At 45.7% G+C, this 14663-nt stretch overlaps 1 protein-coding gene across 1 annotated transcript in view; it reads left to right on the top strand.

Moving 5' to 3' along the window:
- Positions 1–14268, top strand: part of LOC140430140 (paladin-like) — a 157878-nt gene extending 143610 nt beyond the window's left edge. Inside the window, exon 16 of the mRNA XM_072517649.1 lies at positions 11167–14268. Within this exon, the coding sequence (XP_072373750.1) occupies positions 11167–11319 (153 nt within the window). The 3' untranslated portion in view covers positions 11320–14268. The remainder of the gene's footprint in view (positions 1–11166) is intronic.
- The last annotated feature ends 395 nt before the right edge of the window (positions 14269–14663 follow it).

Raw genomic sequence — 14663 nt, 5'->3', positions numbered from 1 at the left:
GAATTTGGAACAGGGGGTGATAAAGTGGTGATGTAAACACAGGTACGGCTTACGCTATTTTCCGGCCTACAAAACTCCCGACAGTTTTACGCAACAAAATCTCTCAGGTTTACCTTATATCCCTGTTAGTACGCATGCATTAACACACTTCCGAATCTTGGAGGTTTGATCAGTATCGTTCTTACACTTGTGGTTTTCTGTTTCCAATTGGATTCTCGGAGTGACTAGGGAACTTTTAGGTCGAGTCCCGTCAGAGGTGGCCAGTAAATGTTGCTATATTTGGTTGGCTCTGAATATGGCGGTCAATATGGTTGCGTTCTTTAATTCTAATTACGTTTGCTCTAGAGTCGCCAGGTATCTTTCGATACCGCCACAAGGTTCAAAACCGAATACTGATCAAAGACTCGGTACACCAGTTAGTTAGTTCAAAGTCAATGCTTATTTATTTACACACACAGTTAAATCTACTCATGCACAAATACTACCTACTAAACTATCACTACTGCTAAAGCCTATACTTCCTCAGTCAGAGGAACAATGGCTGTTGTTCGGTTCTGAGGCTGTTGGAGTCGAAGTGGTGAAGGGGAACAGCTGAGGTCGTCTGTCTGGTAGCATGCGTTGACCTTGGACTTGCTTGCTTCTGGTGCAGCTGGTGTACAGGTCTCTCCTCGGTGAGAGCCGGGTCCAAGAGAACGATTCTCTCTTGGGGGCTCCTTCTTATACCCAAAGGGGCTTCGCACTCTTTTGGGTGGGCCTTGAACTTGGCCCCAATCAAATGGGCCGGTTCGTGATCATTCATATTGATCTCGTCCAATAAAGGGGTGGGTGCCCTGATGGCTGCGCGTGTCCTAGGTGGCCGTTGGCCTGCTTTGTTTCGGTCTCCTCTGGCGCCGGGGTGTCTGCCTTAGTATCGGTTACTCAAATGTTACTCTTTTGTTCCCGGAGATGGGCCATTAGTATGCTAATGGGCCTACAGTTTTGGTCTTGTCTGGGAGCTGCGACTCCAATATGCAGACAAACTCTGAACCTGCTTGTTTTCTCAGTATTGTCCATTGTCCCTGCAATCTTTGCAAAGTGTCCATTTTGTAATCGGGAAGTGGCCATCCCAGGTGGCTACAAGGCCAATAAAAATGTTTTTGGATTTTAGCTTGAGTTTTCCTTATTCCCAAATGACCTCCCACTGGTACCTCATGTGCAAATCGCAACACCTCCTTTCTGTACCCTACCGGCAATATTACTTGATATACTTCTGCCCATTTTTCATCCGCCTGCATATGTAAAGGTCTCCATTTTCTCATCAAGACATCACTTTTACGGTAATAACACTCTGGTATACACTCAGATTTCCTCTTCAGTGTATGCTTTCTGATACGTCTGTTTTATTTCTATATCTTTTTGTTGTAACTCTTCCAATTTTCCTAAACTAAAAATATTTGCTTCATCCTCCACCTGTTCTTGTTCTTTTTCAACCAGCTGATCAATAATCGTTTTTGATAATTGCACTTTCACTTCATCTTCACTCTTTGATTTCTCCTCTTGTCTTAACATATTTAAATAGATCCCCACCAAGCCTTTGACTATGATGCTCTTTCTCACTATCCTCATTACTATCCTCCAACTATATGTTTCCCTTTACGTCTGCCAATTTTAACTGGTCTGTTTCATGGCCATTTTCTGAAGTTCAAACTCTTTCTCTTTTTCCCTTTCCTCTCTATCTCTTTCTTTTTGTTCTGCTAGGGCTATTCTTTCTTTGTTTCTTTCTTCTCTCTCCATTTCTTGTTCTCTCATTGCATATTCAAACTGCTTTAATTCTTTTTCATGTTCAATTTGCTTAATCTGCAACTGGATCTTTGCCATTTCTAATGAGCCAGACTGTATCTCAGGCAACTTTAAATGCTTAGCCACCGCCATAATTACCTCATCTTTTTGCATTTTGTCAGGTAATGTTAACTGCAATGTTTTTGCCAAATCTAACAGTCTGCTTTTAGTCTCTGTCCGTAAGGTACTGAGTGTGACCATTTCCACCCCCAAAAGCTTCTGAGCCTCTGACAGAGTCTTTGTCCCCAACACACTCCCCACTTAAACTAAATACCACACCTGAAAAGTAACCACAATATGCTCACCCCTCATTGTCTTTAAGTTCACTAAGCCAATCCAATAGATCAGACTTTTATCCCCCTGAGCCCCCAATTGTTATGGGCCAGGCTTTAGAGAACCCCAAAGTGTATCATAGAGTTCACCTGACCCACAACTTTTAATAGATTGTTGTATGGGGAGCACACAACCCACTCTACAGGTGTGGTAGAGCAGAAATGGAAAAGTATTTTTTAAAGCAAAATCATGTTTATTCTATGAACTCAAGTTAACCTTTTTAAAACAAACAGTGAACATCTTAGCAACCAGTAAATCAAATACACCCCTCAAAGAATACAACACTAAGTAATCTGTTTGCCGTCCTTTTAACACCCAGAAGACTTAATAAACCTTTAAACAGAAGCACATCAGAGTTTACATTCACTACTGAAAACATTCATAATTCTGAATTCACCAAATGATTAAGAGATAGTCCTTCATGGCAGAGAGATCAACAGTACAGCTAATTTGGCTGACTTCAGCTGCAACACACTGAAAAACGAAACCAAAAAGAGAGACACACCCAAGCTTTTCTCAAAAGTGAAACTAAAAAGCAGAACCTGAGCTCAGCTCCACCCACACTCTGACATCACTGCAGTAACATGAGCAGCCAAACATTTCTTAAAGCGACATCCTCATGACAAATTGCTTTCTGGATTCTCTCTGAACACCTGCTGATTAATGGGTTCTTCCTGTCTCTCTGAACTCCTCCTGCTTTGTGGGCATATCCTCTCCGCGCTGCTGTGTATGAGTTCTCTCTCTCTCTCCAAACTCCCACTGCTTTATGGACTGTCTCTCTTCCTCTCTCTCTCTGAAGTACTGCTGCTTCTTGGGTACGCTCTTTCCGAACACCCGTTGCTTTCTGGGTTCTCTTTCTATCTCTCTCTCTCTGAAATCCCGTTGCTTTATGGTTTATTTCTGTCTCACTCCAAACTCATACTGCTTTATGAGTCCTCTTTCTCTCTGAACTGCCTAAAGTGGGTGGCACGTTAGCACAGTGGTTAGCACTGCTGCTTCACAGCTCCATGGTCCCAGGTTCGATTCCCGGCTTGGCTCGCTGTCTGTGCGGAATCTCTACATTCTCCCTGTGTCTGCGTGGGTTTCCTCCGGGTGCTCCGGTTTCCTCTCATATGTTCCAAAAGACGTGCTTGTTAGGTGAATTGGACATTCTGAATTCTCCCTCTGTGTCCCTGAACAGGCGCCAGAATGTGGTGGCTAGGGGCTTTTCACAGTAACTTCATTGCAGTGTTAATGTAAGCCTGCTTGTGACAATAAAGATTATTTTTTTAAAAACTCTCTCTCTCTGAAATGTTGCTGTTTTAAGAGATGTCTCTCTCTCTGAAATGTTGCTGCTTTAAGAGCTGTCTATCTCTGAAATGTTGCTGCTTTAAGAGCTGTCTCTCTCTCTGAAATGTTGCTGCTTTTCGGGCTCTCTATCTCTCTCCGAACCCCAGTTCGTTTAAGGGTTCTTCCTCCTAATTCCTGTTTCATTAAAGGCTCTCTCTCTCCCTCTCTCTTTAAAATCCCTCTACTTATTGGCTGTCTCAACCCCAACGTCTTTATGGTCTCCCTCTCTCCCTGGGCGGGATTCTCTCATCCCGGTGTGAACGGGCCGCTCCCAGGACTAATTCTGGCCCCTACAGGGAGCCAGCTCTGCACTGGAGCAGTTCACGCCATTCCAGCTGCCGATCCGGCGTGAAATTCTAACCCTAACATTGTAGTTGAAACCCTAACCTCTAACCCTAAGTTCCAGTCCTAATCCCTAAATTTGAACCCAAATCATGTATGTGAATAACATGAAGCAGGCTGTGTCCATACTCCCTCCAATAAATAATTGAAGCAGAAGGAAGTACTTGGATATCTGATGAGGGCAATAGAATGGGTATAGATTTGGGCTACTCTAGCAAAGAGTCAGCACTGTTATAATGCCAGGAGATAGGCTGCTTTAATTGGCTTGAGGCTAATCAAAGCCATACCATGCTGAGCCCAATTCAAAAAGTAACAATATTCCCACATTTGATGATGATGATGCAGAAACTGCATTGAGATAACTATGACCTCTTTCAATGTGTTGGAATTCTGCAATCTGGTTTCCACTCTTGCCAGAGCACTGAAACAGCCCTAATCAAAGTCAATATAAAAACAGAAAATGCTGGATCAACTCAGCAGGTCTGGCAACATCTGTAGCGAGAGAAACAGAGTTAACATTTCAAGTCTGTCTGACTGCTCTTAGGAGTTAAATGTGATGGAGTTTATACCGTTTAAGAGGCGACGGAGCAGAGTAGAAGGTCAGGGATAGGTGGGAGCTAAGAGAGATTGCATAAAGATGTTTAGCGAACAAGAGAAAGAAAGCGTTAATGGCAGTGTTAAAGGCTAAAGAAGGTGCTGATAGTGGCATAAAGGTAAGATAGCAAAATGCGTAACTAGGAGAGTAAAGGTCAGCACTCTGTGAAAGCAAAGAACAAGTGACAGATGGCCCAGTTGGGGGGGTGGGGGTTGCATTGGGATTTAAAATAGGGTCAAGACGGAGGAGAAAGTTCACAGTCTGAAGTTGTCAAACTCAATATTGAGTCCAGAAGGCTGTAATTTGCCTAATCAGAAGCTGAAGTGTTGTTCCGCCAGTTTGCATCGAGCTTCACTGGAACATTACAGCAGGCCAAGGACGGAAATGTGGGCGTCTAATCAAAGTAAAACATGATTGCAGCTATGATGCAGTCTCCTTCCGCAGTTTTCTGGGCGCTTTCGAAGCCTTTGACATGGCTTACCACATCATTCTCCCCCATTGCCCAGCTGAATGGGGCTGAACCCTGATCAACACCATTGCTTTGCCTTCCCATCCCTCGCCCCAGAAACTCTCCTATATCTCCCCTGCATCTAAACCGAGGTACTTATTGATTTGAAAGGATTGAGAGAAATAAACAATTTACTCAGGTGGGAAACTCCAGAACAAAAGGACACAACCTTAAAATTAGAACTAAGCTGTTCAAGGATGATATCGTAAAACACTTTTTTTACACAAGGTGTAGGGCAATCTGGAAATCCTGTCCCCTCAATAACTGTAGAGGCTCAAATAATTGAAATTTTCAAAGTAGATTTTTATTAGAGAACCAAGGCAAGTAGATGGAGCTAAGAAACAGTTCAGCCATAATATAGCTGAAGGCAGAACAAGTTAATGGACCTACTTCTGTTCCTATATTCCTATGGCAGCATGGTAGTATGGTGGTTAGCACAATTGCTTCACAGCTCCAGGGTCCCAGGTTCAATTCCTGGCTTGGGTCACTGTCTGTGCGGAGTCTGCACTTTCTCCCCGTGTGTGCGTGGGTTTCCTCCGGGTGCTCCGGTTTCCTCCCACAGTCCAAAGATATGCAGGTTAGGTGGATTGGCCATGCTAAATTGCCCTTAGTGTCCAAAATTTCCCTTAGTATTGGGTGGGGTCATTGGGTTATGGGAATAGGGTGGAGGTGTGTGCTTGGGTATGGTGCTCTTTCCAAGAGCCGGTGCAGACTCGATGGGCTGAATGGTCTCCTTCTGCACTGTAAATTCTATGACTATGACGATGTGCTTGCACATCTGTACCATCATCTGATACATAACATCAGGATCCACGTGGATGCTGACGACATCCAACTTTGTCTGACTGCCATCTTGGTCAACTCCTTTCTGTATTTTCATGCTGCTTGTCTTACATTCAGTCCCGAATAAGCCTCAATTTCAAATTGTATTCAGCCACCACCATAAACTCCATTCCCTTACAGATTCTATCTCCCTCTCTAGCAATTGTTTGAAACTGAGCCAGATCATTCAAAACCCCATAGGGTCCTATCGAACTGTGACCTGAGCCTCTGATCTCACACCCCCCATTGACTGCTTTGCTCATCTATGCTTTGTTAACTCCATACATGGCTATTTCAATGCTCCATCTTTCATCTTCCACCCTCAATAAACTTGAGCTAATCCAGGGACTTGAGCACAAAATATTTTCAGTGCAGTTTTCATGGGAGGTTTGAATTGCTGGAGGGGTTATATTTTTAATGAGATGTTAGCCTGAGACTTGGGTTGCCATCTCGAGTTCATGTAAAAGATTTCAGGGCACTGTTGAAGAAAGAAATGAAGAATTCTCCTGTTGTTCTGGTCAATATAAATCCTTCAACCTGCAACCCCAAAGCAGATTAACTGCTAGATGTCTGATCACTGTTTCTGAAAGCTTGCTGTGCACAATGCAGCTACTCTGATTACCGACAAAGCATGGGGAACAACACTTCACAAACTATTCATCAATGGTGAAGTGCTTTGGGGTGGCCTGAGGATACGAAAAACCCAATATAACTGCAAGTTTAGTTCTGTCTTTTGTTGCTGTCCGTGGGTCCCCGCTGTGCACATATTGGTTTCCACAGTTGCCTACCAAACAACAGTGAGTGCACTTCAGAAGTACTTCAGATTGGCTGTAAATATAGGATGTGGAGGTAATGTGGAATGAACTAATATCGAATTTTCAATAGACTACACATTACTATCACCTTATGTTACTTCAAATGCAATTTGAATTTCTTGGAGTGACTGAGAGCCCCAGTGGAGGATGTGATGTGTGTGGTTTTGGTTTCTGCCGGAGGCTCTGTTGCTTTAAAGACCTTGGGCGGGGTTCTCCGACCCCCCGCCGGGTGGGAGAATCACCGGGGGTCGGCATGAATCCCGCCCCCGCCATCCTCCCCATTCTCCCGCCCCCCAAAAGCCGGCCCGGCGTGAGTCGCGCCGCCCGCCTCGGAGAATGGCGGGGTCCGGCGCAACTCAATGGGCGCCGGGGCCGCCTGAATTCTCCGGCCCGCGATGGGCCGAAGTCCCGCCCGTCTGTAGCCGGTTCCGCCAGCGTAAATTAGAGTAGGTCCCTTACCGGCGGGACCTGGCGGCGTGGGCGGGCTCCGTGGTTCTAGGGGGGTCGCGGGGGGGGGATCAGGCCCCGGGAGGTGCCCCCACGGTGGCCTGGCCCGCGGTCGGGGCCCACCGATCCACGGGCGGGCCTGTGCTGTGGGGGCACTCTATTCCTCCGCATCGCCGTTGTGGTCCGCCTCGATGGCCGATGCGGAGACGAACCTTCCCGCGCATGCGTGGGGATGATGCCAGCACGTGCTGGCGCTCCCGCGCATGCAGAAACTCGCGCTGGCCGGCGGAGGCCCTTTGCCGCTGGTCGGCGTGGCGCTAAGCCCCTATCCCGCCGGCCGGCGGGGCGCCAACCACTCCGGGGCGGGCCTAGCCCCTGAAGGTGCGGAGGATCCCTCCTTTTGTGTGTACTAACTCAGTCCCTTCAGTGGTGGGAATCTCAGTGCTCTAAAGCAGTGTTTCTGTTGAAGCCAGTTCATGCTTTCTAAATATAAGAACGCCAACTCAACCTCCAAGTTCCTTCAATGTCACAAGTATATTTTGGAAGAGTATGGCAGCCTTCACTGTACAAATCTCAACGCTTACAGTTATTCTGCAATACATGAAAGAAGCTGGGGTTCCAGGGGGTAAAGGGTTAGTGGGCATGACCATTAGTCATGGGGGAGAGGTTTGAATTCAGAGTGGATGTTCCGGGGTATTCTACCTTGTGTATTAGCAGTGTTTTTTTGGTTTGGGGGCAGGATTTTGCCTTTTGTGTCAGGTCGCTGACTTCAGGGTCGAATGGGAGTCACAACCCCGCACCGTGTGGGAAATTCACTGGGTGGAGATTTTCTCTGAATTGGCCAATTAGTGGCCAGAGGGCAAGCTCGCCTCCAAGTCAGGAGGGTTGGTGGACTTTCAAAGTTAGAGGAGCAATAAATAGGAGGCTGTATTGAAGGGGAGGAGGCCTGCAGTTAAGAGAACAAAGAGCGGCTCATTTTAAAACTTTAAAACTAAAAGAATTGACTCAGCAGCTAGGCCACCATTGAGGAGCGGGAACCCCTCCACGAGGTGACCTGCAGCCTTGGCTGAGGCCAAATAGGTGGGGAGGGCCTCAAAGACTGCTTGGAGCACTGGCGTCTCAGTCCGCAGCTGGGAGGCCTCCTCCAGGCGAGTGGCCTCTTTCCTGAATCCTCCATCAGTCAGTAGGTAAAATAGAAGGTTCCAGTTGGCCCTGACCAGAGGCCATTAAGTAACATTGGTTGTCCACCCGCTGCTTGCACACAGTTAGCCTTCGGCCACCAGTCTCCAAGAAAATGGTCTGGGGTGGAATGGTGTTCGCAAATCAGAATTCTGGCCGACAACACAGGTTTTACTGCCCACCCATCTCTGCATTTATCCTTCTTGTTGTCGGAATGCTTCTAGCTGATCGACATGCAGCAAACCAAATCCATGGGGGTAGGGTGGTGCACTTTTGCTGATTACTGAAGAGACCAATCCACGAGAGGCACAAGTGTGACGTATGGAGTGGTTGTCCGGTGTCTTTGTGCATGGATGGTTGGTTTTGATACTGGGAGTGTTGGGGATAGAATAGTTACCAGCATATCAGTACGTCAACGGCAGTTTCTTCCCACAAGTTCCGAAAGACATGCTTTATCGGTGAATTGGACATTCTGGGCTGGATTCTCCGATTTGAAGACGAGGTGCTGACGCCGGGGTGGGAACAGTGGCGTTTTATGCCTGAAAAAACGGCGCAAAAGCTGCACCGATCCTCCGTCTGGTAGGGGGCTAGCAGGCACGCAGCATAGAGCCCCTGGTTTTAGCTGCGGATATGGCTGGAGAATTGCCGGGTCCAAAGTCGCGCTTGCGCACGGCACCGCCTGCGCACGGATCCGGCCTGCCAAAAACTGCCCCCCTGTAACCAGCCTCGCCACTCCTTGACCACCCCCACCAGTGTCCCCAGCCCCCGCCAAAGCCCCCACTGCCTGCGGAACGCCCCCCCCCCCCCCCCCCCCCCCGACTGTGGCGGCGCTGGACCCAGTCCGCAGCTGCCACGCCGTATTCCCGAAAAAGAAAACAATAGGTGTTCCACGCCATCGGGAACTCGGCCCATCGGGACGGAGCTTCAGGGGAGGGCCTCAGATGACGTCCTGAGGCCGCCCCGACGGCGTGTGGTGGACTGTGCGGGTCCGCTGTTTTGGAGGAGGCGGAGCATTGCAAAAGCATTTTCGGCGCAACTGGGGGTTCTCCAGCCAATCGCCGAACTCAATTTCAGCGTTGGTCACTGAGAATCCCACCCTCTGAATTCTCCCTCAGTGTACCCGAACAGGCCCCGGAGTGTAGCGGCTAGGGGATTTTCACTGTAACTTCATTGCAGTGTTAATGTAAGCCTAATTGTGACACTAATAAAGATTATTATTATTAGTGGGCAGGACCCAGGCTACGTCTCGCGAGATTTGGTTAGATCACGAGAGGCGTAAAGGCCGTCGGAAATCATGGAGGGGGCCTCTCCATTAATCGCGCCCAGCATCTCGGAGACCCCCTCAGTACTGCGCTGAAGTGCCGGTTTAGATTGTGTGTGCTGAAGTTTCCGGAGTGGCACCTCAACCGTCGACCTTCTGACTTGAAAGTGAGGCAGAGAAGCACTGAACTAGTGCTGACAATGAAGAAGGAGATGCTCATTGCATGACAATCAAGACGCTATAGTGGTCACCAAAAACTGGATGTTCTGAATCTTTGAGAAATCTGGTGTGATTAATTTCTTGGCAGAAAACAAATTTTGTTCAACACTGCTCATTTATGATCAAGCCTGATTTCAGACAGTCTGCTCTCAGGAAAATTTACCCTGGCAATCAGTGAAGGAGAGGCTGGGAGGGTTTTCATTGCTAAAGTAAAGAAACATATTTTGATGTCTAATTTTCCCCGGGTTTAGACAACCATTTCAGTCGCAGTTTATTTGCACTACTGTATATACTTTCATCTGTGACAAAGGACACTTATATAGAGCAACAGTCCTCCTGGAAACACCAAGCACCGGGAATTCAATTTACACTTTCAGTGCCTCTTTCGTATTAAATATCAATCTCTCATTATGCAAACTGAAGACCAGCTCGAAAAATCATTATAGCCGATGGAGGATTCGCATCCATGCTGCACAAGCGGAAATAGATTTAATTCCACTCTTTGTCTTTTACCAATGACCTTCTTTCCAGATTTACATTGGAGTAGTTCTAGCTGTGACTGAGAAAACCTGCCACCATTTGGCGTGTCTCTGGATTATCAGCTGGTATTTACCAAATGTCAGAGGTGTTTGCAGAAGAACGTTCTGAAAATATCACCGCAGATTGGAGCTCTTTATTTTTTTGAAGGGGAACGTATTGTGTAAATTTGTTTGTGAAAAGCTGCTGCTACTTTGCATTTCGTTGATATGTGAACTGCTCCCGCACGACATCAAAACAGCACGTTCACAGGGGAGAGAAGCCAGTAATCCAGAGGCTGAAACCTCAATCATCAAATTAATCTGGTGTAAAAACCTTAACATTTTATGTGGAAAATAAACAAAATATTAATTTGATCATTATTCCACAAAATCCATCGGGAAGCTGATGGTGTTTCCCAGAAAGTGGTGGTAATATCTTGGAGGTTTCCCATGAAAGGAGAGGACCTTGTCTGCGGCTTCCTTTCCTCTCTAGTCGACCGCAGACCCACAGCGTAGGCCCCTGCATCAACAGAGACCTTCAGTGCGATAGTTCTTGTAAACTTTGGAGTGTTGCTGTCCCCTTTAAGGGCCAAGCTGTCATACTGCTTGGGTTCTTCTGCCTGGTACTGGCGGGCTTCCTCTACATCAACATGGAGCCTGGCTACAGGCTTGAAGTTCACACTTAAAGAGCCCCTGCACAGGAAGATGGGTCAAAGCTGGCCTGGAAAAAGTAGCACAGGCCTGAACCTCATTCTAACTGGGAGACTCCGCCACTCAAAGAACAAAGAAAATTATGGCACAGGAACAGGCCCTTCGGCCCGCCAAGCCTGCACCGACCATGCTGCCCATCTGAACTAAAACCCACTTCCCTCCGGGGACCATAAACCTCTATTCCCTCCTATTCATGTATTTGTCAAGATGCCCCTTAAAAGACGCCTCATAAGTCTATCCCTCGTTATTTCATAATTTGTTCATTACAGGTGGCGGCTCCAGCGGGTGTCTTTGAAATCTTGGACAGGCTGGGATTCTCTGAGTTTGAGGATCCCCAATCTACCCCAATGTGCAGGATGCGATACAGGTGGCAACATCAACAAGGCTACAAGGTCCCTACCTTCGGGGATATGATTGAATAATTTGGAACTAAGCAACGTAACCATCAATTTTTGTCTTTGTCATTCCAAATCTTAATATCTTTCAGCTGCCACTTTCATTATACGGAACTGTTGAATTAAATTCTAATAGTGTGGCGAGAGTGGGAGTGGCTGTTAATTCAGGGTTACTTAAGCGAGCAAGCTCAACAGTTGTAGCATTGTTTTCCTGTACATGTTCCCAGATGCACCCATAATCTGGGTGCTAATCAGTTGCACAGGTTAAAAAAAAATCATAGGTATTTGGGTGTAAGTGAATTATGCACGTATGTGCAACACATCCAAGTATCTTCAATTTTTTATGTCTGACCATCAACCCCTCCATTCATCTTGTCTACAGAACTGACCATGCCTGCCTCTTAAATGCAAATATCCTCCAATTGACCTTCCTCAGGTGGGGGTTTCTCAACATTGTGACAAATGTTCAGGCATAGCAGGGAAGAAAGACATTTTCTACTCCATGAAGTGCCATTTTTCTTCGTCTGACCCTCTCTGAGACCTGCTCTATATTTTCTGTTTATTTCAATGAATCAACGAAGTCACATTGAAAATCCAAAAGCGTCCCATTCACAGGTCACTAAACGTACTGTGCCTGAATGGCATTGAAATGAGTTGAAACTTCAACTTTAAGATTCCCAAGAAGAAATACGTAGAATGGATTCACTCTTTCATTGGGCCACAATTGTCTGTGCTGATTAAGTTCATTTAAATTTCAGGCACATCTAATGAGATTGGGCAGATACTTTAGCCTAACTTAACACTGGCAAATTGACATGACTTTTTTGGGCCTAGCTTCCGGTTATGCCCACGGCCGTAACACTTTCTCAGATAAACACAGAGGGTCTAAACCCTATCCAAAATGTTCAACTTACTTCCACCTTGCATCCACCGTCATATATTTTAGGATACATTCTGCCAACTATCTCCATCACATCTGATGAAATGCTCTGAAGTGAGACTGATTGACATTGACACGTCCGCTCAATATGTGTGGAACTACTTCACTATTTTAGTAAAGGCATCATCCATTTCAAATAAATGAGTCGCATCTCTGCGAAAATGGTGGAGTCATTCTAAAAGAGAATTTTCAGACTTCTATTCAAAGATAAGGATACATTGCACACTTATACTACTGACTCAAGACAATCAGAGAAGAGGCGAGGGTGCAAGCTGAGAGAAGAAGGGAGATAGACAGATAGACAGATAGATGGATGGCTGAGAGGAGGAAGCACAGGCTATTAGAAAAAGACAAGAACAAAGCATTACAAGATGTGTGGGAATGAAATTGCACTTTTGCTTTCCTAAAATGCATTTATTAGTTCACAAATGGTATATTCAGTCAAATAACCTTAATCAGTGGTCCATTTTACCTTTTGCAAATCACTATTATGTGAGCATCACTTTTTGAATGCGGATGATTGACTTCATAAGCAGCACTAGGAGGAGTGTAAGCTTGTTCGATTTACTGTGACCTGGATTAACACGCACTGAAATTTTCAGTGTAGAAAAATGCTTTACACTAGAACTAAATACTTTAAATTTATTAATGTATTACAGAACGCATACTAGGTAATCTGTGGAAAAACACTGAAACCTGTTTAGCAGTCAGACAGTTTAGTGGTTGAAAATATGAAAATTAGTTTTAAATGATGTCTGAATGTCACCCAGTGTGTGTTATGCAATATTTTCAACAGAATTGTATCATTGCATCAAGAAACGTGCTGCTTGCTCATACTTTAGTTAGGTTCACCTTATCCATTAGATCTTGGCATGGTGACATGAAGCTAAGTGTGAAGCATTCCAGGTCTCCCATATCTGTGAACAGGTGCCTGGATGTAAAATATTCCATTCAAAGAGGTCAAAGAATTCTCCTGATGTCCTGGAAAATGTTTATCCTTCAAGCAACATCACTCCAACAAGCTCCTGCTGTCTGTGGGATATTGTTCGAGAATTGGTTGCCACGTTTCAGATTTTCTTTTCCTTATTCTTCCATGGGATCTCTGACAAGGCAAACATTTGTCGCCCATCCCTAACTTCCCCTTGAACTGAGCGTCTTCGCTCATTTGAAGATTCAGCCACAATCGGCCAGACTGGATATGAATGGCAGAGTTTCCTTCCCTGTGGTTAGCACTGCCGCTTCACAACACCAGGGATCCGGGTACAATTCCAGCCTCGGGTGACTGTCTGTGTGGAGCTTGCACGTTCTCCCTGTGTCTGCATGGGTTTTCACCAGGTGACTTGGTTTCCTCCCACAGTCCAAAGATATGCAGATTAGGTGAATTGGTCATGGTAAATTGTCCCATAATGTCCAGGGATGTGCAGGTTACGTTACAGGGATAGGGCAGGGTGGATTGGGGAGTTAACCTGGGTGAGTGTCCTTTCGGAGGGTTGGTGCAGACTTGATGGGCCAAATAGCCTCCTTCTGCACTGTAGGTATGCTATAATTCAGGTGAGTTTTTACAACATTCAATTATTACTGAATTCAAAATTCCATCATCTGCCATGCTGGGATTCGAACCCAGGGCCACAGAGCATTACCCTGGGTCTCTAGATTTCTAGTCCAGTGACATTACCACTACACCATTGTCTCCTATGTTACAATTGCAACTGCACTTAAGTACTTCATGAGCTGTAAAGCTCTTTTGGACAACTTGAGGTTGTGGAGGTGCTAAAATATTTTCAAGTTCCATTATCTTTAACTCAAAGTTTAAATAGATTAAGAACAGACCACTGTCAGTCTGTATTGTATTCACCAGACATCCCAATGCCTTATGATGTAAAATCTTCACATGTGTATAATGATACAAACTTTCTTCATTATTCTGAGAATATCTGCCCAATTGTGTGTTGGATTTTAATGCAATTGAAGGGTGTATTGTGCATGTGGATGTTTGTTTCTTTCTCTAGTGCAATAAAATGGTTTATGGCATTGTACCTCATGCATTGTATAGGCCTCATGTTTCTGGAGTAGACGAGTGCAATTAGCATTTCAAATTATACTTACAGCAGCAGGTACCAGGACTTTCCAGTTCTGGGACATGCTGAATTGCCGCATCTGGAAACCTGGGAGAAATTTGTCAATGAGTTCTCTAATGGTGCAAACATTTGACGTGCTTCTAATAATGGAGTTAACCCTGCATTTAATTTATGCTGGCATGAATTCACGGTGTGTTCCAATCAAACTCACCCACTCGGCGGAATCTTACATTATTTTTTCAAAGTGCCAGTTCCGGTGAGAAAAACGGTGAGAATTCCGCCGCGGGTGGGAAAACTCACCGCACTATTCAGCCTCTTAGCAAAATTATTTTTTCCCACGCAACTCACGCCCT

This window comes from Scyliorhinus torazame, chromosome 9 (assembly GCF_047496885.1).
Source record: "Scyliorhinus torazame isolate Kashiwa2021f chromosome 9, sScyTor2.1, whole genome shotgun sequence".
Lineage (NCBI taxonomy): Eukaryota > Metazoa > Chordata > Chondrichthyes > Carcharhiniformes > Scyliorhinidae > Scyliorhinus > Scyliorhinus torazame.
The sequence above is the reverse complement of the archived record's forward strand: the minus strand, read 5'-3'. Positions and strand labels throughout refer to the sequence as shown.